The 25151-nt window shown below is 50.3% G+C and overlaps 1 protein-coding gene across 1 annotated transcript in view; it reads left to right on the plus strand.

Annotated features, from left to right (window-relative positions):
• RECQL4 (RecQ like helicase 4) overlaps positions 1 to 25151 on the plus strand; it is a 249361-nt gene that overhangs the window by 142540 nt on the left and 81670 nt on the right. The window contains exon 15 of the mRNA XM_086966354.1: positions 9217 to 9405. Coding sequence (XP_086822480.1) covers positions 9217 to 9405 — 189 coding nt within the window. The remainder of the gene's footprint in view (positions 1 to 9216; positions 9406 to 25151) is intronic.

Raw genomic sequence — 25151 nt, forward strand, 5'->3', positions numbered from 1 at the left:
ACAGAACCAGGAGGTAGCCCTCTTAGGTTGGCCAAGAGTTATAGAGTGGAACAGTCTCCCTCTGTCGATCAGATCAATCACCATTTACTCCCAATTCCGTAAGGCCCTAAAAACCCATTTGTTTTCTATTGCATATTCCTGCTAAATAGCTTTTGGCTTCTCCCATCTCCCTCAGCTCTTACCTCTAGCGCCAGGAAGCCGCTTGGTCACAGTGCGCTTTATTAAGAACCTTTTTCATTTCATTTCATTTCATTTCATTTCAAGGTGAAGAGAGAATGGGATGAGGAGGTGGTCAGACCAGCCTACATGAATAGGGATAGCAATAGAGAGCATGCCTGCTTTCGAAATAACAAGGTCCAGGATTGAGCCCTTAGAATGTGTTGATTCTGTGCAGTGTTGGATACGATCGTATGTGTAGAGGAAGGTGGCCAGCAAATTCGCGGATGAGTCTTGCAGTGAGCCCCAGTGGAGATTGAAGTCACCCACGAAGGTCTGATTGTCACTTTGCGAGTATTGGTCGCTGATGAAGTCAGTGAGTTCCTCCATAAATGAAGAGCCGCTGCCAGGCGGCGGTAAATGGCATGGAATCTGAGGGGTGAGCGGTGGTGTAGTTGTAGCTCAAGAGATAGACAATCAAAAGTGCGGAAGGCACTGATAGGAAAAGCCTTACGTTGAAGGGAGTTTCTAAAGATGACTGCAACACCTCCCTCAACTTTGTCAGTTCTGTCATTCCTAAAAATAGAATAGCCTGTGGGTTATAGGAGATCAAACATAGAGTGAGAGGTATCATTGAACCAGGTCTCTGTTAGGAAGAGCATGTCAATATTGTGAAAGGTGATGGTATCGGAGATTTCAAGTTTGTGTTTTATTTCAGATCTGCAGTTGTGGAGCAGACAGCGCAGCTCTGTCAAGACTGTTTTGGTGACTGGGGCACTTGGGCTAAGAAGGGTGATAGGGATATTGTACTTATACAGGGGTGCACAGGAGGGTTTAGGTGGATGCTTGGTTCTGACAGAGGAGATGGTCGGAATAGTGTATATAGCTGGGTTATTCAGAGATGCAAGTTGAAGGGTGGTGTTCAAGGGCTTGTGTGAGTTAACGATGTTTGCAGACGACTGGTTATGCTTGGCTATACTGGGGTGGGGGGGTGAGGTGCATCTCGTGGGAAGGTGGGAGTTTTCCAAAGGAGTTGAGGTGTAAAGAATAGTGGAGCTCTTGTAGCTTAAAAGTGAAATGGTAGCTACAAGCTGGGAGATGGAGGTGATAAGAGAGCCTAGCTTATTTTCCAGAGAGAGTAGGGCAGAGCACGGAAGGTTGGGTGGCTCGATGGAAACAGGAGGGGGTGAAATTGGTGGTGAAGGGCGGGGAGCGGTTGGGGGACAGGAGGAGAGTTGGGGTATAGGGTTTATAGGTGGGGAAAAGTGGAGGTTGCGAGCGAGATTGGTGTGTCAGAGGTGGAGGGCGGGTTGTCTTTGTTGGCTTTGCAAGAAGGAAAGGAATTAAGGACATATTTAGGGGGAGATGAGTGCGGATCAAGGCGTTGGGGTAGAAGGAGAGGGGAGGACTGTGTGGAATCATAGGGATGTAGGAGGTTAGGGCGGAAAAGAGGGGAGGTGGTTGGAGCGGTCCTGTCAGCTAGGAGAGTTGGCTGTGAGGGAACGGGCATCTGGCAGAGTGAGGGGAGTTGGGAGAAAGGGAAGTTGAAGAAAGGAAATAGTTCTGCTGGGTCAGAGGGAGGGAAATGGAAGGGGTTACCAAGGGGGGAGAGAGGGTAGCAGAGCAATGCTGGAGGAGTGGGGGTAAGGAGAGAGATGCAATGGGTTTGTGGGGAAATCGGGGTAAAAAGCGAGGGGAGGAGGGTCTAGAGAGTAGGGGGAGAGGGAGGAGTAAGGGGAGCGTAAGGAAAGGTAACTCTGGGAGAAGGTTGGAGGAGAGGTGGACTAAAAAGGGGGGTGGCAGCAAAGAATAGGTGAGAGGAGATGAGATTGGAGTACCGGGATGGTGCAGATTGGACGAGGAGAGTATTAGCTAGAGGTAAGGCTGAAATGATGAATGGGGGGGGCATACTGTGAGGGGGGAGGAATGGGAGAGGGAGGGAAGATGGCCGACCTGTGCTTCTCGGGGTGCAGCCTATTGGAGTGTAGGAGGGGTCAGGGGAGGAGAAAGGGAGGAATGGGTGGAGCTAGATGAAGAGTCAGGGGATGACCCAGTCGCAGAGGTGGGGAGTAGGGAGGGGAAGAGGTTGTCAAAGAGAGAGAGAGGCAGGTGTCTTTGCCTTGGATCATGACAGTACTGTTGTTATAGAGTGATGCCCTGTGTTCAGGCAGGTCGCTCCATCTGCCACCGCACAGTCACCCTGTGCGCCGCTGCTTCTCCTGACTGCCTCGTTGCTCCCTGTGTGCCCTTGGTTGCTCACTGCTATCTCGTTTGTGACTCATTTTTAATTAATTTTTTCCCTTCGTTTTCGCTTCTTGTGTGCCCTTGTGTGCCCCTTCTCTGCCTGCCTGCACTGTTATTTCGTTTGTGACTCCTTCCTTTTCCCTTCGTTTTTCGCTTCTTGTGTGCCCCTGTGTGCCCCTTCTCTGCCTGCACTGTTATTTCGTTTATGATTCATTCCTTTTCCCTTCGTTTTTCGCTCCTTGTGTGCCCATGTGTGCCCCTTCTCTGCCTGCCTGCACTTCTAATTCATTTTTGTGACCCCCTCAGTGTGTTTTTTTTGCCTTCTCCACTGTGCCCTCTCCCCCACAGCCCCCTCTTGCCTTCTGTATCACCTGCTTCCCGTGGCCCCGCCCCCCGCTTCCCATTGGCCGCCCCGCTCCCGCCTCCCAGCTGTTCCTCCCTCCATCTCTCCTTCTTATGGAGGCTGCGCAGCGGCTGCGCGCAGCGGGCGCTCCAAAGGCAAGCGCGTCCGCGCCTGGACCGCACCCAGCGCCAGAACCCCTGGCCCCCGTCGAGGACAGGCCACCAGACTGATCTATGATGCCACCACCCTCCACGCACTCAAAACCGACCGGGCCCGCGCCTGCCACCGAGCAACCCTGAAACGCACCCAAGGACCCTTCACCTGCCAAGCCTGCAAATTCACCTGCCTCCGCACCTCCCCCCCACCCGCCGGACCAAGCATCAACAACAACCACCTCAAGTGCATCCTCCTCAACACCCGCTCCGTCAGCAAACACGCCGTCAAACTCTGTAACCTCATCGACAGAACAGCACCGGACGTCGCCTTCCTCACAGAAACCTGGATGAACGCCTCCTCAGCCCCCGACATCGCCATAGCCATTCCTGAGGGCTACAAGATCACTCTGAGGGATCGCACCAACCAAACCGGAGGAGGCATCGCCATCGTCCACAAACACACCATCCGCATCACGACCAACTCCGACGACACCCTCACCGCCGCCGAGCACCTTCACTTCCAGATACACACCGACCACAAGACCACCCTCAGAGGCACCCTCATCTACAGACCCCCGGGACCACGCACACAATTCAGCGAAGCCATCGCAGACTTAATCAGCCCGCTTGCCCTCACCTCCTCAGACTACATCCTCCTAGGGGACCTCAACTTCCACCTGCAAAACAACAATGACAACAACACCACCACCCTACTGGACAACCTCGCCAACCTCGGACTCAAGCAACTGGTGAACACCCCCACCCACTACGCCGGCCACACACTTACCCCAGTCTTCTCCTCCAGCAACCACATCTCCTTCAGCCACACAACCAGACTACACTGGACAGACCACAACTGTGTCCACTTCAGCTTCAGGAAAACCATAACCAACCACCACCCGCATCAGGCCCCCGAAGATGCTGGAGCAAGATCCCCACCGACCAGCTCACCACCTCCCTGAGCCAGACCCCCCCAGCATCACAACGGCCTCCAACGAAGCAGCCCACAACCTCACACAGTGGCTCACTAACTGTGCCGATGCCCTTGCACCAATGAAGAATGCCCCCAGCAGACCAGGCAGCACCAAAGCCTCGTGGTTCACCAACGACCTCAAAATCTCCACGAAAGCCTGCCGTACCCTCGAGAAAGCCTGGCGCAACAACCAATCAGCAGAAAACATAACAGCCCTCAAGAACGCCATCCGCAAACACCACCAGCTGATAAGCACCACCAAAAAGACGGCATTCAAGGAACGGCAGGATAACAAAACCCGCAACAGCAAGGAACTCTTCAACATCGTTAAAGAACTCTCCAACCCAAGAGCCAGCAACAACGACATCACGCCCTCTCAAGACCTCTGCGACTCACTCGCCTCATTCTTCCACCTCAAGATCGCCGACATACACAACAGCTTTGGCGCCCACACCACGCTCCCATCCACCGAACCAACACCCCCTACCACCACCCTCTGCACCTGGACCCCCGTCAGCACTGAAGACACCACCCACGTGATGAACACCATCCACTCTGGCTCCCCAGCCGACCCCTGTCCACACCACATCTACAACATAGCCGACTCCATCATCGCACCCCAACTCCGGAACATCATTAACTCCTCCTTCGCATCCGCCACCTTCCCAGAAAGCTGGAAACATGTGGAGAGCAGCGCCCTCCTGAAGAAGCCCACCACTGACCTCAAGGACTTCCGCCCCATCTTGCTCCTCCCGTTCCCCGCGAAAGTCATCGAGAAGATCGTCAACAAACAACTAAACGCCTTCCTTGAGACAAACGACTCCCTCGACCCATCACAGTCAGGTTTCCGAGCAAACCACAGCACTGAGACAGCCCTCATCGCAGCTACAGACGACATAAGGTCCATGCTCGACAACGGGGAAACTGCTGCCCTCATGCTCCTCGACCTCTCAGCCGCCTTCGACACTGTCTGCCACCGCACCCTAACTACACGCCTCCACCACACCGGCATCCAGGGAAAAGCCCTGGAATGGATCACCTCCTTCCTCGCCGACAGATCCCAGCGAGTCCGCCTTCCTCCCTTCCACCTAGCAGCCATCATCTGCGGCGTTCCTCAAGGCTCCTCGCTCAGCCCCACCCTCTACAACGTCTACATGAGCCCCCTCGCAGCCATCGCACGCCAACACAACCTCAACATCATCTCCTACGTTGACGACACCCAGCTGATTCTCTCCCTCACCAACGACCCCGCCAACGCCAGAGCCAGCCTCCAGGAAGGAATGAAAGACATTGCGGAATGGATGAAGCTCAGCCGTCTGAAGCTGATCTCGGACAAGACGGAAGTCCTCCTCTTCGGACCATCCCCCTCCGCCTGGGACGACTCTGGTGGCCCCCTGCTCTGGGCACCGCCTCCAAGCCCACGGACCACGCACGCAACCTGGGCTTCATCCTGGACTCCTCCCTCACGATGACCAAGCAAGTCAACGCCGTCTCATCTTCCTGCTTCAACACCCTGTGCATGCTCCGAAAAATATTCCGGTGGATCCCCACCAAAACCAGAAAAACGGTCACCCAGGCCCTCGTCACCAGCCGACTGGACTACGGGAACGCCCTCTACGCAGGAACCACAGCCAAATTATAGAAAAGACTCCAGCGCATACAGAACGCCTCTGCACGACTCATCCTGGACGTCCCCCGCCACAGCCACATCTCCGCCCATCTAAGAGACCTGCACTGGCTCCCCGTCAGCAAGAGGATCACGTTCAGGCTCCTCACCCACGCACACAAAGCCCTACACGACATGGGCACAAAATACCTCAACAACCGACTCATGATCTACACACCCACCCGCCAACTCCGATCCGCCAGCTTCGCCCTCGCCACTGTCCCACAGATTCGCAGAACCACCACCGGGGGAAGATCCTTCTCCTACCTAGCGGCCAAGACATGGAACTCCCTCCCCACCCATCTGCGGCTGACCCTGGACCATCTCTCCTTCAGGAAGCAACTCAAGACCTGGCTCTTCGAGCAGTAGCAGCACCCCCCTCCCAGCGCCTTAAGACCCTAGCGGGTGAGCAGCGCGCTCTACAAATTCTTTGATTGATAGATAGTGAGGGAGCCGTTGAAACACGAGGAGGGGAAATATTTAGTTGCTTCCAATGAGGGATAGAAAAGGAGGAGGTGACGTTAAGAGAATTATAAAAGCTGGTGGAGCAAGAGGGGGTGTCGTGAGTGAAGAAAATGAAATAGTGATTGAGCCTCCTAAAACGACTAAAGTAAAATTGATCGACAAAAAGGGAATCAGAGAAACGTTCAATAGTGTTATGCTTCAATCGTTTCACTGAAACTCTAGTCTGGTTGGGAGGATAAATGATTTTGTAGCAGTTAATTCCAGCCTTAACTCGAGTGGTGGCCATGTTGGGACAATGAGGAGGAGGAGGGTGGGGGGCATAAGAGAAGGGTGTTACTAGGAAAGCGGTGGTGAGGAGAAGTAAAAGGACATAAAGGGGGCACACATTCCAGACGTCGGGTGAGGATATCTGAACTCGTGTGCCATCCGGGAGGTGAGGTGATTAGGAATAGATTGTTAGCAGAAGAAGATGGGGGGCTTTGGATTCTCAGTGATTCCGCTGGGCCCTTCATCTAGGTATTTATTGGGTCCTACATCTAGGTATCCATGATGCAAACTGGCTCTAGATGATATTTACAAGGGAATTTTTTACATATGACAGGGCCAACTGGACTACTGTCAGAACCATCACAAAGCAAATTTAGTAAAAGTAAAACAGATCATAAACGAACACCCAGTATCCACTGGTGATCACTGTACTTAGCATCAGCCTGTAGCAAAAACCACATTCGGCACCAACCGCATTGTACGCCCATAATCTCAACAGACTAATATTGGACCCTAATCTCCTGAGAATCACTAAACATTGGGGGCATAGAGCACAAGATGGAACACAATCTCACTAGCATAACCAAAATATGCAAGACAACCTCATCATCATAACACCACCTTTAGAGGTACTCAGAGCAGGGTGCGTAAATCATACTACATGAAAAACATTTTCTAGCACCACATAACCGTAATAGGGTCAGGCGCCCAGCAAACCTCCCAGCCTCCCTGGCCAACTGGCAATCTCAGAGGGGGGCTCAGAAGCCCTGTAACTAGAATGTCAGGGCTGCTGCCAATGCAGCGAAAGCCAAAGGATGCGCACTTATGCAAACCTAAGCGTTGCAGCTGGCACGAAGTGCTGCGCAGCTGTGAGGGAATGGGGCGAAGGAGTGCATCTCACTCCTAACTCAATCAGAACTTTCCCCACAGATAGAGTGGCCTAAACGGTGCAGCTGGCACTACTTGATGCACAGCTGTTAATGGCCTAAACGGTGCAGCTTGCACTGCTTGCTGCGCAGCTGTAAAAGGCCTAAACTGTGCAGCTGGCACTACTTGCTGCGCAGCTGTAAATGAGGGAAAGGCCGCCAGGGCACACAATGTGTCCTTTAAATAGATAGGAAGAAACGATGCAGCTGCCCGCGCGGTTGCTCCATTTGATCTATTGTCCGATGGTAATGTTTTATCAGTGGCACATGGGTGATGTTAAGAGGAGAGTTCCTGAACCAGATCTGTGGGATAATGTCAGTTTGCCCACATCAAGATGGCCCCCAAATGCAGAGGGTGGAACCAGCCCAATTCACACTCTATGCATGAGTGAATAAAGGCAAGGAAGTGCTGGGTGCCTCCCAGGCGAGGGGTCAGCATAGGGGTGAAGAACTCCTTACAAACATAGGTAATGTCCTGTAGGAGATAGTGGGCTGCCTGCCAAGATGTGAGGGCTCAGGCAGCCATCTTAAGGCCAGGCAAGGAGGTCAGGCAGGACGGGTTCTAGGCCACTCGTGATTCAGCATCCCAACTTCTAACCTGGCGGTGTGTGGGCCCCTTCAAATCGGCGAGCTGGTGTGAGAGGCTCTGTGTGATTGACTAGATGCCCCCTGGGTCGTGCGCTCTCACCTCATCAGGGCCACCTTCGGGGTAGGAATGAGAGGCAAGCCAACCATCTAAGAAATCACTTAATTAGTTGTATTTCACTTGCTACTTGTAAAGTGCTCTTAAATCTATTGCTTATAGCAACACTGTCAACATTTGGAAATAAAGGAACATTGTCCATTTTGTCAGTATTTTATCTAAAAGTGTGCATTTCACATGATTTGAGTGCGCTGATAGTGATGTCATGAAAGTTCATTAAATGTATCTTGCCCTGCTGAATCCCTGACTGTGATCATTTTTGTAACACATGAAACATAGATTGGTCATTGAGAATGCTTAACATGTTCTTTTAAGAGAGCGTGGTGGAGAGATTCCACTCACTGACCTATGTTTCTGTAGGTAACCTCAAACATTGCCCCTTCAGCACTTTTCATGTAAGTCAGTGTAACGACAATATTTTTTAATTGTACCCATTAGAGAGTTGAATGTGATTCTTTTGCACATTTTCTTTTATCATTAGGACTATTCACATCATAAATCAATTACAGAAAACAGCAGCTTTCTAATGTGGTGCTCGGAAAGGGAGAGCACCAATCGGCAATTGCCAATCATTGATTTTAAGACTAATTAACAACAGGGTGATGCTAAGCATTTTTTTCTGAACAACATAAATAAGTTGTGCATTGGACCATTGTATTTTCTCTCCATGTCTGTTTCATTTTTCCTCTTTGGTTGTGTCCCACGCCCTCTACTCCTGTGTCCCACTATATCTGCCTCTTTGCCTTGTTCAGTTTGTCTGCACTCTACGTCATTCTGTTTCACTCTCTCCACTCATGTGTCCCCATCACTTCACGCAGATACCCTAGACACGCCTACTATGCCCCAGTTCTGCCAGCAAATCCCTCACTTCATATACCTGTCTCTTGCCACCACTGTACCTAGCTCCCTCCCTTCATTTCTCCAACTCCCCCTGCTCTGGCCCTTGAGACACGCCCCGTGTGCCTCATTCCTGCTTCATGCCCCCTACTTTGTGCTCAAGGGTTACTTCTGTTGCCCCTGCCTCGTGTTTTGGCCCTGTTCCCTGCATCCCTCACCCTCAACAATGGCCACCTTCACGTGCTGCCCTTCCGTCCCATTTCCGCTTCCTCAGCATCTATATATATCTAGCTCTTTTTCCTTATTCCCTTTTTCTCAATGCCTTCCCTGACTACATTTCCTTTCTCTGGAACTGGACTAACTAAAGTTCTATGCTTGGTTACTGTCCGTCTATCTGCAGGTGAAGCAAAGGTGGGCTTGTATTGGGGTTAGTACACGAGTTCCAGGTGTTCATCTGTCCCTCCACATCTTGTGTACGCAGGTGAAACAAGGGGCTGTGCATGTGCTCCTGCTCTCCCCAGAGGCTCTGGTTGGCGGAGGGTTCTCGGGGTCGAGTTGCCTCCCACCAGCTGATCAACTCCCGCCTGTGGCTTTCGCCTGTATCGATGAAGCTCACTGTGTCTCCGAATGGTCCCACAACTTCCGGCCTTGTTACCTGCGCCTTTGTAAGGTAGGAAGAGCAGAATTTTACAATGGCTGTCACTCTTCAGCACTCTTCAGACTGTTCTCTTCTCAAACTTGTATGGGCATTGGTCAGATTGCTTTTCATTCACTCCTAGGGAAACGAAACTCTTCATCCTACTGTTAGCACACTAGCCTTATACCAGTACTGTTGAGAATGTTGCTGTTTGTCCCAACCTTACTGTCATACCCCAAAGTTTACTGCCGCCTGCCCATACTAACTAATGATCACCCATAGCTTAATGCTGACCGCTCCGGCTCACTGACCTCCTCTCCTTATTTACTACTATCAATCCCAGGTTTACTTTCCATCCAAGGGAGGATACGTGGCATCCACCATAAGGTCATAGCATCCCTACGAGGCTTACTGTCTTATTATAATAGCCTGCTGTTTACCCACCTGGAATCAATACCCCTGACCCCAGCCCAGAAGACGATCAGTTTGGAAATGTTACTTATTTTTAATCCTTGGTCTGCCTCGTTGTGGCTTCATACAATTCCTAAGTATTAAATACCTCTGAGGTTCTAAAGAGAACCATATTTTTTCAAAAATATTTAAACAGTTATCTATTCGAATTAAACATAAAGTTTGCACAAAAACAAAGAGTTTGAAAGTGCTTTTCATCTCTCAGTTTGAAAGAAAAATTATTGCAGTGGGGCCTGATAGACAGCAAACTTATTATAGAGAAAGTTAACACTGATACTTTAAGGTAGAACACTGCCCCAGGTTTCCTTGGTTGCAGTGCAGTTGCAGCACATTTACAATGGATCAAACAAAGAAATGAATCTGGATTGCAGTTAGTCTATCCAGTATGTTACCTTTACTGTGAATGTAGAAGTCTTATTCGTGAATATATTGGGAATACCCAGGAGGCAGAACTTGCACTAGAATTAGGTAAACATTATTTCTGCATCCCGATATCTTCAATAAGATTCATAATCATTGTACAAGAATGTGGGTGAGCTAAGGCAATTGAGAGAAACATGAAATCATTTGGAACTTGTAGGGCACTCTAATCACCCCAAGGGATATCCAGGCAATTGTTTGAGGTGGTGTTAATCGAACAGCCAGGTTTTGAGTATACGCTTGAAGTCCGCGAGGGAGATAGATGTTCGGAGGTGGATGGGGAGGTCGTTCCAGGCTTTGGCTGCGAGGTAGGAGTGTCCTCCAGCTTGGGTACGATGGATGCAGGGTTCAGTGCTGATGGCCAGGGCGGGAGAATGCAGGTGTCTGGTGGAAGATCAGACGGTTGTTCAGGTATTCTGGTTACGTTTTATGGAGGTCTTTGTGGGTGTTCATGAGCAGCTTGAAGTGGCATATTTTCTTGACAGGGAGCCAGTGCTGGCTACATAGGTGGGGGGGGGGGGGAGGGGGGGGGGTTGTGGGCTCGTCTGGGCAGGTCCAAGAATATTCTTGCTGCTGCTTTCTGGATTGTTTGGAGGCGCTTGAGGAGGAGGGTGGTGGTTCAGGCGTAGAGGGCGTTCTCGTAGTCAAGTCGACTGGTGATGAGGGCTTGAGTGACTGTTCTTTTGGTGTTGGTTAGGATCCATCTGAAGACTTTACGGAGCATTCTTAGGGTGTTAAAGCAGGTGGAGGCAACCAAGTTGATCTGACTTCTCATGGAGATTTAGCTGTTGAGGATTATTCCGAATCGGTGCTGGACTGAGAGCCGAGGGCCACCAGAAGTCATCTCACGGTGAGGGGGCTTTTCCCAATAGGAGAACTTTGGGTTTTTTGGGTGTTGAGTTTAAGGCAGTTGGCTCTCATCCAGTCTGCGACATCGGTCATGGCGTTCGAGAAGTTCGCTCTGGTGGTGTCTGTGTCTTCAGTGAGGAAGAGTATGAGCTGGGTGTCGGAGGAGATGATGATGTGACCGTGGCTGCGAGTGATGGGTGCCAGCGGAGTCATTTATACGTTGAACGGAGTGGGGCTGCTTGAGAAGTCCTGGGGCATGCCGCAGATGATGCACTTGGGGTCAGAGGTGGATGGCGGGAGGCTGATTCTCTGAGTGCATCCAGTGAGAAAAGAGAATAGCAGCTTGAGGGCATTGCCGTAGAGGCTGATGGGGTGAAATCTTTGGATGAGGAGGTGGTGGGAGACTGTGTTGAAGACCTCTGACAGGTCTTGGAGGATCAGGGCTCCTGACTCGCCACGGCCATGGGTGGCTCTTACATCGTCCATGACGGCTGTAAAGATGGTTTCTGTGCTGTAGTTTGGGCAGAGACCGGATTGTGAGGGGCCGAGCAGGTGGTTCAATTCCAGGTAGTCTGTGAGTGTTTACCTAGTTTCACACACCTCAGCGCCAAGATGGCTCGGCAATAGTGTGCTTTTTAATATTCAGTCAGTCAGTCAGTGAGTTGGAGGTTGACGGCATTCTTCAGTAACTCGGCTGGGAAGGGGTGGAGCAAGATGGGGCGTTAGTTCTTGAGGGCCAATGGGTCTGCTGTGCGCTTCTTCAGAGGTGGTTTGAACTTCTGTGCATCCCTGATTTTACTGCTTATGTTCTTGAGTACGACTCAAGACAATAGTAGATGATAGAGTTCTCTTCTGTGCTAGAAGTACCCCACTCACCGATCCCAGAGAGGAATGTTTTTCATCAGTGAATCTGAAGCTACCTTGTCTTTTGCAGAATGAACTTTAGACCTACCTAGAGTGGGTCTGTTGGCTTTCTGACAGCATCCAAATACACGTCATGGTTTATACGTCTGGGTATTAAACCTGTGTGGATGGATCTAGAATTAATGAAGAGTGGCTTGGATATTCTAATGGGACATGTTTAGGCATGGTAGTACCCAATGTCTCTATTGAATCATAAGTTGGAACAAGACATTTATTCTAATGAGGAATGATTTCCAAAACATTAAGATGGCGAAATTAAGTGTGTGTTAATCTAGGATAACCTTCAGAATGAAATACGTTTGTGGATTCACAGAGAACATATTATGGAAGGCTCATAAAAATGTCATGGGTAAGAGGATCTGCACTTGATATTCTGCCTTGTATAATGACCACTATGCTGACCGAAGGTTAGATTGAGGCATTAGTTCTGGTGGAGAGCCCATCAGTTTAGGAAGAACTGATTTCTAGACAGGATGATCTTCTCATGGGAACAGGGGGATGTTTTTCAAGCCCTCAAGTAAATTCATTATCCAGAACAGTTAAAAAGGATAGCTATGAAGGGTATTTTTGTTAAGCTGTTAGGTGAACTTTAATAGAATGAAATTGTTAGCCAGATGAAGAGCATCAAGTATTATTATCTCTTCTTGGGAATTCCTTGTGATTAATCCGTCTGTTTCTTCTTACACCAAATGAAGACTATTTTCCTTTGAAAGTGCATGAAAATCTTGTTGCACAAAGTTTATCCTTGGTTAGCAGGCTCATGCCTCGTAGAAGGCTCGTGCCAAATGACTATAGGGGATTGACGACCGGCATAATGCCTTGAGAATATGTAGGGCAGACACTAGGATCTGTGTTGTTTATTCAGCTACGAGCTAACTAAAAGAGGTATCACTTCCTCAACGCACTTTAAGTAAAATTTGGATTATGGATATTTTTTGATTGTAGATGGATTATGGTGTTAAGTATTTTTTTTATCTCGGCACATGAACAGTTGCTAGATTTTAGGGTTTGACAAAAAGACCCTACTAAGTTTCCTCTTAGTTAGAAGCAGAAATTTCCTTTAATGAATTGAAATTTTTTACAATTTACTATGTTTTTAAACCTATGCTGCTATATGTACTTGTATTGTTTTTATTAACCGAAATAAAGATTAATGATGATGACTATCGGGGCTGTAGTTACGGTGGTTAGGTTTAGCAACTGTATGATGTGTGTAGTGTTCACCCGGCTCAGCCTGCATCGCAATCCATTGTGTGGTTTCTCTGATAGACGTAGGTTTGGATGCCACAATCTTATAAAGCACACTGTAGTTCCACAACGTAGTGGCCGGGACCGAGAAAGCAAGGCCAACCCTGCAGACTTTATGAAACCTCGGAACTTGCAGCTCCAAGATGGGGAGATATCAGCATAAGTGGATGGGTACAAGAGTCTCCCATGTATGCACAATACAACACTGCCTCTCTTAGTGTGCTTATAAAAGTATCATGTTTCCCTGTTGCACACTTTTCACTTTTGTAACATGTTTTTGGGATATTAAAAGATATGTTTGTGTTGTTTTCCATGCTTTGGCTTATGAACATATTGAAGTTCTCAATCACATGCACAGGAAACAAGTTGGCTGCCACCTAAAATACTTCAGAAGGATTATAGCCAATGTGTAAGGTTTGAACTTTTATTTATCTGTGTATCCAGTCCGTTACCTGTTCATCTGTCTACACAGTCATTCATCCACCCATTGACACGTTAGTGGATGGTGATATTGGGCTGGCGGAGTGCATAGCCTACGTGGTCATAGAGTGCATTGAGCAATTTTGATACATGACTTGGTTGGTGGTAATTAATGAGAAATGGTGGTGAAAGTTCAGGGGAGAGAGTGAGTTGGGGACCTTCAACCCTTCTCCCTGGTGCATCATTCTATTCGAACATTGTAAATGGTTCCTAAAAATAGCAGTATGCTCCCACCCTCGCCCGAGACATTTCCTCACTGTAAGAAGAATGTACATTAAAAGCAGTCTGCATGCTGAAAAGGGGAAAAAAGAAGAAATTCCTCCAGCTGGGAAATAAGAAGCTCTTAACAGCAATTTTATTTTTATAATGCATAAATTAATTAAAAAGCTGAAATACATTGACTGATGAGAACATGCTTTTAATAGTACTTTCTGAAGATCATAAGTGCACACACCATGAGTAGAATGTTAGGTCTCTGATAAATCACAACTACAATAATCTTCCAGGGATTTGCCAGTCAGCCGTCTCACACACTTGGGTATAGGTAAGAAGGTCTGGTATGAGGTGAAACTCGACTAAACGTGGAGTACACTTTCGGATCACCCCGTAAACTGATCACTACCAAAAAGGTGGAAACACTTCAGTGTACTCAAAGATTGTGTAGGGTGCGGCAGAGCAGGGTTAAAATCACAGGGCAGGTATTAAAAGTAACAGTGAAGCACAGCTTTCCTTGCCAAGCCAGGACTTTCATCCTGACAGCAATACATATACTGTGCTGGTTTCTGGCTCAATGGTAACGTATAATGTATGTAAAATCTGTATTGCAAATGTGGTGCAAATTGGGTCCTCCATTTCTGGCTTGGTTGTAATGTAGACTTTTCCATTAACATGTAATACAGATCCACCAAAGTGTGGATAGGTCTTGTGGCTCGATGGTGGCGCCGACAATATTCTGTCTGTGTGGCTCAATGGTGGTGCAGGCTGAGCTGTGTCTGTGGTCCAATGGTGGTGCAGACTGAGCTGTATCTGTGGCTCAATGGTGGTGCAGGCTGAGCTGTGTCTGTGGCCCAATGGTGGTGCAGGCTGAGCTGTATCTGTGGCCCAATGGTGGTGCAGGCTGAGCTGTGTCTGTGGCCCAATGGTGGTGCAGACTGAGCTGTATCTGTGTCTCAATGGTGGTGCAGGCTGAGCTGTATCTGTGGCCCAATGGTGGTGCAGGCTGAGCTGTATCTGTGGCTCAATGGTGGTGCAGGCTGAGCTGTATCTGTGTCTCAATGGTAGTGCAGAATGAGCTGTATTTTTGGCTCAATAGGGGTGCAGGCTGAGCTGTATCTGTGACTCAATGGTGGTGCAGGCTGAGCTGTATTTGTGGCTCAATGGTGGTGCAGGCTGAGCTGTATCTGTGGCTCAGTGTTGGTGCAGGCTGAGCTGCATCTGTGGCTCGATGGTAATGCAGACAATGCCTCGTCTGTGGTTCAATGGTGATCCAGACTATGTTTCATCTATGGCTCAATGGTGATGCAGACAATGCCTCATCTGTGGCTCAATGGTGGTGCAGGCTGAGCTGTATCTGTGGCTCAATGGTGGTGCAGGCTGAGCTGCATCGGTGGCTCAATGGTGGTGCAGGCTGAGCTGCATCGGTGGCTCAATGGTGGTGCAGGCAATGCCTCATCTGTGGGTCAATGGTGGTGCAGGCTGAGCTGTATTTGTGGCTTAATGGTGGTGCAGACTGAGCTGTATCTGTGGCCCAATTGTGGTGCTGGCTGAGCTGTATCTATGGCTCAATGGTGGTGCCGGCTGAGCTGCATCTGTGGCTCAATGGTGGTGCAGGCTGAGCTGTATCTGTGGCCCAATGGTGGTGCAGGCTGAGCTGTATCTGTGGCTCAATGGTGGTGCAGGCTGAGCTGTATCTGTGTCTCAATGGTAGTGCAGAATGAGCTGTATTTTTGGCTCAATAGGGGTGCAGGCTGAGCTGTATCTGTGACTCAATGGTGGTGCAGGCTGAGCTGTATTTGTGGCTCAATGGTGGTGCAGGCTGAGCTGTATCTGTGGCTCAAGGGTGGTGCAGGCTGAGCTGTATCTGTGGCTCAGTGTTGGTGCAGGCTGAGCTGCATCTGTGGCTCGATGGTAATGCAGACAATGCCTCGTCTGTGGTTCAATGGTGATCCAGACTATGTTTCATCTATGGCTCAATGGTGATGCAGACAATGCCTCATCTGTGGCTCAATGGTGGTGCAGGCTGAGCTGTATCTGTGGCTCAATGGTGGTGCAGGCTGAGCTGCATCGGTGGCTCAATGGTGGTGCAGGCTGAGCTGCATCGGTGGCTCAATGGTGGTGCAGGCAATGCCTCATCTGTGGGTCAATGGTGGTGCAGGCTGAGCTGTATTTGTGGCTTAATGGTGGTGCAGACTGAGCTGTATCTGTGGCCCAATTGTGGTGCTGGCTGAGCTGTATCTATGGCTCAATGGTGGTGCCGGCTGAGCTGCATCTGTGGCTCGGTGGTGGTGCAGGCTGAGCTGTATCTGTGGCTCAATGGTAGTGTAATGATGATACTTGTAAAGCGCACTGTTACCCCATCTCGGCGTGTCCTGGCGCTGAAGACCGCTGGGGAACCCGTCCTGGCTTTCCCTGTGAGATGGTCCCTTCTGGGTATCTCCAAGGTGAAACCAGGCATCCCCGGCGTCTGTGGGGGGGCCGTTGTAGAGATGAGGCAAGCTTAATGCCCAGAGTTGCCGAGTGTGATCCCTGGTTAGAGTAGGCACCGAGGCGAGAATTATCGAGTCCGTTGACCCTGGTCCACAACCCTGCCGCGTCGGGAATTGAACCCTAGTCCCGGGCCATTCTCTGCTTCCGGTTCCGCCGCCTCTAACCAGTGAGCCACACCACTCCAGACAATGCCTCATCTGTGGTGCACTCAATGCCTCATCTGTGGCTCAATTGTGATGCAGGCTGAGCTGTATCTGTGGCTCAATGGTGGTGCAGACAATGCCTCATTTGTGGCTCAATGGTGATGCAGACAATGCCTCATCTGTGGCTCGATGGTGGTGCAGACTATGTCTTATCTGGGGCTCAATGGTGATGCAGACAATGCCTCATCTGTGGCTCGATGGAGATGCAGACAATGCCTCATCTGTGGCTCAATGGTGTTGCAGACAATGCCTTATCTGTGGCTCGATGCTGGAGCAGACTATGTATCATCTGTGGCTCAATGGTGATGCAGACGATGCCTCATCTGTGGCTGAATGGTGGCGCAGTCTATGCTACATCTGTGGCTCAATGGTGGTGCAGACTGAGCTGTATCTGTGGCTCAATGGTGGTGCAGGCTGAGCTGCATCTGTGGCTCAATGGTGCAGGCTGAGCTGTATCTGTGGCTCAATGGTGGTGCAGGCTGAGCTGTATCTGCGGCTCAATGGTGGTGCAGGCTGAGCTGTATCTGTGGCTCAATGGTAGTGTAGACAATGCCTCATCTGTGGATCAATGGTGGTGCAGGCTGAGCTATATCTGTGGCTCAATGGTGGTGCAGGCTGAGCTGTATCTGTGTGTTTGAGGCATGTGGGCTGCTGAATTCATATCTGTGCATAGATCGCCGCCTAGTGTTGGGTCCGGATGATTGCACATTGTTGTCCTGGAAGAGTCTTCGAAGTATCACGAGATAGGTTGCTCCTCCCCTGGACTACAGTGCGCATGGGCATCCTCTCCATCCTCAGATAGTTTTTTTCTGCCATTGGGTTCGGATGTACTTATCTCGACTCCAGTTCCAAAAACGTGTACTTTTTCTACTCCTAAGGCCAAAAGGCCTTCACAGCGTCGGTATTGTATCGTTCGGTGCCTGTTCCTTTCGAGTTCTTCAATCGACGTCGAAAGAAGAAATTTGTTACGACAACACAGGCCCGGACTACATCGACGATGGAACGGACCCCGTTCAAGCGGTGCCCTGTTTGCAATTCAAAATACTCCAACTTAGATGTGCACCCAGTGTGCAATACATGTTTGTCCCCCGACCACGACGAGGCAAAATGTTTTGCCTGCTCGAAGTTCCGCTCAAAGAAAACTATTAAACTGCGACGCGCGGCGAGGCAGTCGGCCCAACAGTCGGCCCCAGCGCCTGCGAACATCTTTGATGCCGGAGACGAGGAAGTCTTCCAAGATGAGAAAGAAGAAGAGGAAGACGTTCCCGAAGAACTGTCGGAACCGGCGTCGGAGCAGGACTCCAATTTCGAGGTGGACGAGCAAACCGAAGAATACGTCCACGACCAAGACGTCGTCGAGGTAGGGGACGACGATGAGGCCATTGGGGCCGTCGATGACGACTCCAGTGGAGAGCCGAGCCTGCCCGCAGTTCCGGGGCCTATCATTAACATTCCGCCCCCTCCGGCTCCGGTCGAGGCATCGCCGAAAGGCCTTAGCCAAGATCCTTCCACACGGTCTACAGCCCCGCGCCAAAGCCAAGCTAAGACCCTTTCCAAAGAGCCATCGGTCGATTCTACAAAATCGAAACCTAAACAAGCGGAGCCAAACCGAAACCGAAACTACTCAAGATGGTGGTCGGTTCGACGTCGACGCACGTTCCCACACAGGCTGTCGACGATCTTTCGGCGTCGAACATGCCCGTCGGCTCCAAGACTGGGACATCGAAGCAGGCCTCGACCAGCAAGCACGTCGCCTCGAAGGGCTCGGCGCCGACGTCGACGACCAAACATGGCGAGAAGGGCAAAGACCTCCCGTCGAAAAAAAGTCTCGAGCCAAACCTGTCAGGACTCAAGGCTATGCTTGGGAAACGGGTTGAACCCACGGCCAAGGCCCCGAAAGTGTCGTCGCCGCCCAAGGATGGAGGCGCCACGCGCCGGGAGCTCGATTCGACGCGGTCAAGCGAGCGGCCTACACAGGCGTCGAAGCGACCCGAAACAGCCACTTCAAGCTCAAAAACTGCGGGCTCAACGCAAATAAAGTTTGGGCTTCCGCCTACGGCCCGCCCAAAGCATCTCAAACGCCATGAAACCGCCGAGGCTTCCAAGACGTCGAAGGTGTCCCCCAAGTCCACACACTAGAATGTAGTCTATCACGAGCCTTCTTATGACAACCAGACAAAACTCTTTATTGACTCGGAGTCGGGCAGGCTTACCGTCCACAAGCGGAAGATCGCACCTGAACATCCCTTGGAAGGTTACAGTATTCCCCTCAAAAAGAAGATGGACTCATCTACCTCTCCGGTTCTTTTTGAACCAGTTCAGGACTATTCGCAACAAATAGCTCATTCTCCAGCACAAAGTGAGAAGGACTTGGGTGCAGACTATGGCCAAATGGCCTACTCTTACCACACAGACGCTGATCAGGATGACTCGCATCAGTGGTCTGGGACAGGGGATCAAGGTGATGACCCTGATGATCCCCATACCGGTCCGGACTCCCAGTCCTACAATGTTAAACCATCTCCAACTGAAGACACCGCGGCATTTAATGCGTTGATTGAGCGGGCAGCCCTTAACCATGACGTCGACATGCATGCCGAGCCAGTGGATGAGGATTTCTTGTTTGACACCTTCTCCACATCTGAACGCTCCACTAAGACTCTACCCATGCTTAAAGGGGTCCTCAAGCATGCGACGGACCCCACCTATATCAAAGGCCAGCTCCACTTGGACTCCCTCGTGGTGGCTAATGCACGCAAAAGGGCTAACTCTCAATCAAGTGGTGACGCTCCCCCTCCGGACAAAGAGTCAAAGATCTTTGAAGCGTCTGGAAAGCGTGTGGCAGCGCAAGCCGCTAACATTTGGAGAATAGCCAATACACAGGCCCTGTTGGCTAGATACGACAGGGCGCACTACGACACACTAGAACAGTTAGTGCAGCACATGCCTGATATGTACAGAGAAGGTGCAGAAATGGTTATACAAGAGGGGAAATTGGTCTCCAATGCGTCAATCAAATGCGCACTGGACGCAGCTGACACAGCGGCAAGGGCAATAAATATTAGCGTAATGCTGCGACGCCATGCATGGCTGCGCATCTCAGGGTTTAAACCCGAGATCCAAACTACTCTTCTCAATCAACCGGTTAACCCGGACTTCCTGTTTGTCCGGAGGTTGACACAACACTTGAGAAAATGAAAAAAGACACTGAGACGGCGAAATCCATGGGGGCTCTGCAGTCCCAGCAGTTTTGGGGCACTTCCTTTCGTCGCTCCGGTAACAGGGGAGCCACAAGAGGACAAGCTCTACAGCATTCCCAGTACCCCAAGGGCAACACGCAATCCACCTACACGAAAAACACCAGGGGTGGATACCGTGGGAACAGCGCCAAAGGGAGAGGACGGGGCAATAACAACGCCAGATCCTCCGCTCCCAACAAACAGTGACTTCTTGTCACTGCCCCCGACCATCTAACACCTGTCGGGGGAAGACTCCAGCAGTTCCTGCCAGTCTGGGAAGACATTACAACAGACAGGTGGGTGAGACAACTTATCCGGTACGGCTATTGTCTAGAACTGACCTCCACCCCCCCCCCCCCCCAACATACCCCCAAGGCACCGTCCTATGTCCGCAGAGCACACACACTTATTGCAGCAAGAAGTACTCTCCATGCTGCAAAAAGGAGTGATAGAACTCGTGCCTGTAGAAGAGCAGGGTACAGGGGTGTACTCTCTGTACTTCTTGATTCCAAAAAAGGACGGGTCCCTGCGGCCCATTCTGGACCTCCGACCCCTCAACCAATACATCCTTTCAGAGCACTTTAACCAGACCCCCCAGGATATAGCGGCATGGATTAGCAAATTTAGTGGCACAAAAATGGAAATTTAGCGGCACAAATATGGAAATTTAGCGGCAATTTTGCGGCATTTTATGTGGCCATTTTTCCTACAACAAACACAGATATCTTAGTTTTTTTAGTTATTTAACAACATGAAGCTATGTATATTTGGTTTCTTTACAATGTAGACACTTTGTTTCCTCAAGAATACGGTCTCTCAGATTGAAAAACTGTGATTACTTGCTGCACATGCAAATTAACAGACCTTGCCAGAAAGGCCCATGCCACATATGACACCTTAAAGAACGGTCTAGGCGTTTTGCTAGCAACAGCATGCTGGGGTTGTAGTTTTTGCTTTTTTGAAAACATTTTTACTTTAGAGCTGTTAAGAAGAGACCTTGAGCACCTAAGGAGGAGTACAAGAGTGCATGCCACTGACGCAGATTGTATTAACCATTTATAAAATGTTTAGATTAATAGATGCAAAAGCTATTAATTTAAAAACATCAAGTTTCTTTACACAACCATGCACAAATAATATGACAGGTATTTAGAAACGGTTTGGAAGCTGTTCTACATTTTCTAAGTTCGAGACCATTTTTATAAACTAAAACTGAGCCGCTTTTAAAATTGGCAACACAGCAGATTGAAAGACAGTTTACCTAGAGGTCCCTCCCACCTGCGGCATTAAAAGGTGAAAGATAGCAGTGGAGCCGATTTACCCAGCACAATGACGCCCGGGAAATCGCCCATTCACTGAGTACTTTATCTTGAGGGTAAAACATCGCAGTTTGGACTAAAAGAATCCTGTCGCCTTGACTTGTGTTTAGTGCAGAACAGCGGGAGGTGAGGCCCAGCGCAAGAAAGTTGATTCCGGACTGAGGGGTCTGCTGCCCACCTGCTGTGTTTCATGAATGATAGCTATTAGCAGACCCCCCAGGATATAGCGGCATGGAATAGCAAATTTAGCGGCACAAATATGGAAATTTAGCGGCAATTTAGCGGCATTTTATGTGGCCATTTTTCCTACAACAAACACAGATATCTTAGTTTTTTTTGTTATTTAACAACATGAAGCTATGTATATTTGGTTTCTTTACAATGTAGACACTTTGGGGCAGATTTACAAGCCCCTTGCGCTGCTTTTACGCCGCCGTTGCGTCACTTTTGTGACGCAGCGGCGGCGCAAAAGATGCACCATGGTGCGGGGTATTTACTACGTGACGCATCTCCCAGATGCGTCACTTTTCAAAGCCCTGCGCCAGAAGAGGCGTACCATTGCAGGTCAGTTTGTGTCTTGCAATAGCCTTAGAGCTGGGTGCCACAGTACCTGCTGCACTAATGATGGCTATACCTATCGCCCCTTTTATTAGTAAGCACGTTAAATAGTACAGTGTATTTTGAACACAACCTGATATCCCACCGGATGCCCGTTTGACAGACCTAACCACTAGAGAAAGAGCAGTCAAAACCGCCAAGTGGTCACTTGTTACACAGTAGCGAACTGCATGTTGGTCCCCTCATCCATCCTTTCACTCATCTCCATTATCCATCCACCCTTTCACCCTATCCATCTGTACACTTATCCATCCACTCTTCATCCCATCCATCCATTCACTCATCCATTCAGCCATTTACCCTTTCACCAATCCAGCCATCCTTTCACTTACTAATCCTTCCACCCATCCACTATTTTAGTCATCCATCCTCCCTTTCTCTCTCCATCGACCCTTTCACTTAGCCATCCTTCCTTCCATCCATCCTTTCACCCACCCATCATCCATCCATCCATCCATCTGTCCTTCCCCTCATCATCCATCCTTCCCCTCATCACCCATCCATCCTTTGCCCTCATCATCCATCCATCCTTTGCCCTCATCATCCATCCATCCATCTACCCACCCACTCTTCATCCATCCTTCCCCTCATCATCCATCCATCCTTTCACCCACCCCCTCATCATCCATCCATTCCCTCATCATCCATCCATCCTTCCCCTCATCATCCATCCTTCCCCTCATCCTCATAGGTGCAGAGGCTGCCCTCGGGGGTGCTGCTGCTGGAAGGCGGCCTGCCCTCACTCCAGAGGCTCGTGCGCCTGGCGGAGGGCGCCCCAGGCAAGCTGTCCGAGGAGCTGTGGTGGCCGGGCGGGCCCTCGGCCCAGGGGTGCTTGAAGTGCTCGGGGTAGCCAGCTAGCAGGGGGTCCCTCCAGGTCTGCCCAGGGGCCCTCCCCTCCTCGGGGCCCCTGGGGTACCTGCTGAAGCTCTCCCCGAACAGCTTGCGCATCTCGGTGACGCTGGGCCAGAGAGCCGAGGCCTCGGGGGTCTGCTCCCTGGGGTCCGCCTTGCGCAGGCCCTCCAGGGCCAAATCATCCAAGGGACCCTCGGGGCTTCGGGCCTTCTCGCTTGGTCCTGGGGAGCAGGAAGCGGGGGCTCGGGGGACACCCCCAGAGGTCCTCTGCGCTCGGGGGTCCCAGCATGAACAACCCCTCCGTCCCGGAGCTGCCCTTCTGCCCCCCTGGGGGCGGCACTGAAGCGCTCCGACAGCTGCCTGACGGAGGGCAAATGGGAGCGGGCGGGCCGCCTGGGCTCCGGGCTGGGAGTGCTGCTGGCACCGGCAGTGGAGATTTTGGACAGCTTTCTGGACACACTCAAAGAGCGGAGAGGAGCCCGGGGAGTTTTTTCACCCGAGGCTCGGGCGACACCCTCCGGCTCCCCAGCCCCCTCCGCCGGGGCGCTCCTGATCTCCAGGCGCTTGAAGGACACGCTCCTGTAGATGCGGTACTTCCCTCTGGCCGCCCCCTCTGCCATGGTTCAAAACAAGCCCCCCCTTCTGCTGTACAACCTCCACTTTCAAGTACAGCGCAAAAGAAACGCCAAATCCAACGGAGGAAACTTTGAAAACAAAATACCCGGTTTCATCCAAAAGTAAAAACAAAAGTTTTTTGTTCGTTCCACAATGTTTAAAAAAAGTGTCTTTACAATCCTTGCAAAAATAGGCCGATCCTCTGTGACAACAACCCATCCCCCCCTCCCCTCCTGTTGATGTGCAAGGTGAGGGCTCCCATTGTCATTCGTGTGGGCCAGGAAGAGGTGCGAACGAGCTCAGTCCCGGGCAGCTCTGAATGACAAAGAGCCTAGACCTTCACACTGCCAGCTGCAGCCGAGCTGCTTTAACCCTCTGACCCCAGTGTCTGTAGATCATCTACAGGTGTGGGGCAACCGGTGCATGTCTTTGAATAAAGCAGACCCCCCAGGATATAGCGAAAAATGCCGCGATTTCTACAAAAATGCCAATTTCGCGGGCATTTTTGTAAAAATCGCGGCATTTTTTAAAAAGTGCCGATTTCGCGGCAAATCGCGAAATCGCGATATCCTGGAGGGTCTGTATTAGCAGTACACTCAGATACTGTGTTGTTTTATTTTAAAGCTAGTCGTGGCTGTCCCGACAAATCCAGAGGGGCTGCGAGCAGATGAGATGACCCCAGCAGTTCTCCCTTCCGTCGTCTTTTTGCAGACTGGCCGACAGAAGCAAGCACAGTAGAGAGGCATCAGAAAGGGAAGCTGGAAGGGGAAGGGTGAGACATCGGAGAGAAGAGAGCAAGAAGAGACTGTGAATGGAGGGAGAATGAGACACCGGACAAACATGGAAAGTGAAAGATAGGGGCCAAGCCAGGGGATATGATATTAGAGGGGAGAGCAAAAATAGAGAGACACGTTTTAACCACACAGTTGACGATGGGAAGGGGAGAGATTGTGCAAGAGAGACAAAAAAGAGCTTGCGAAGAGACCGACAAAGGCGAGACTATCACGGAAATCCTTGGGTAAAAGTGTGTTTATAATCGAACACATTATCATTCATACTTTTACAGAACGTAATGGACTTGGCCACCTCTAAAAACAATTTGGGGAAAGCGATCTGCAACAATAGTAAATGCATTCTATGAAAAATAAATGCCATGTGTCCTAGCTGAGCATGCATGATATATGACGCAATTGTGGGCATAATCCTTACTTCGTACGGTGCACTTTAAATTTGCTTTTGATGTATAGTGCTTAAATTCACACTTCTTCCTTCTATAATCACTCTAAATAACAGCTGTGGCCATTTCCCAGTTTTGATGGTACTCCGTTTCCTTCATTTCGATCGATTCAATGTTTCCATCTTAAGCCCTTACTAGAAGTCCCGTTTTAACTCCACGGCTTATTTGGGGGAATACCTGCACGTATTTCTTTTCCCATTTGAAGCCCTGCTGGCACGGGGGCGATGCATGCTTCCAGGGCTGGGAGGGCGGCAGGGAGGGGGCTTCCTATGGCGCAACCTCCTCCCCAGCGCCGGCAGGGTCGCCCGCGCGCATCTCACTGGCACCACAATGCCCCCTTTCAGCCGAGCCGCACGTTATGTTAGCCCCATAAGATGTGTTACTGGGTTGTCAGCTAAAATCTGTGAGGTCTATAACCGAGTTCGGTGCCGGACAATACGAGGTGGGCAGAGGATCCAAGCAAAGGACACTTCTTGGGCAAGCTGATCAAGCAGACCCCCCAGGATATAGCGAGGATATAGCGGCTTTTGTAAAAATGCAGCGATTTCTACAAAAGTGCCGATTTCGCGGTCACTTTTGTAAAAATCGCGGCATTTTT

The sequence above is a fragment of the Lissotriton vulgaris genome, chromosome 4_1 (assembly GCF_964263255.1).
Source record: "Lissotriton vulgaris chromosome 4_1, aLisVul1.2, whole genome shotgun sequence".
NCBI lineage: Eukaryota > Metazoa > Chordata > Amphibia > Caudata > Salamandridae > Lissotriton > Lissotriton vulgaris.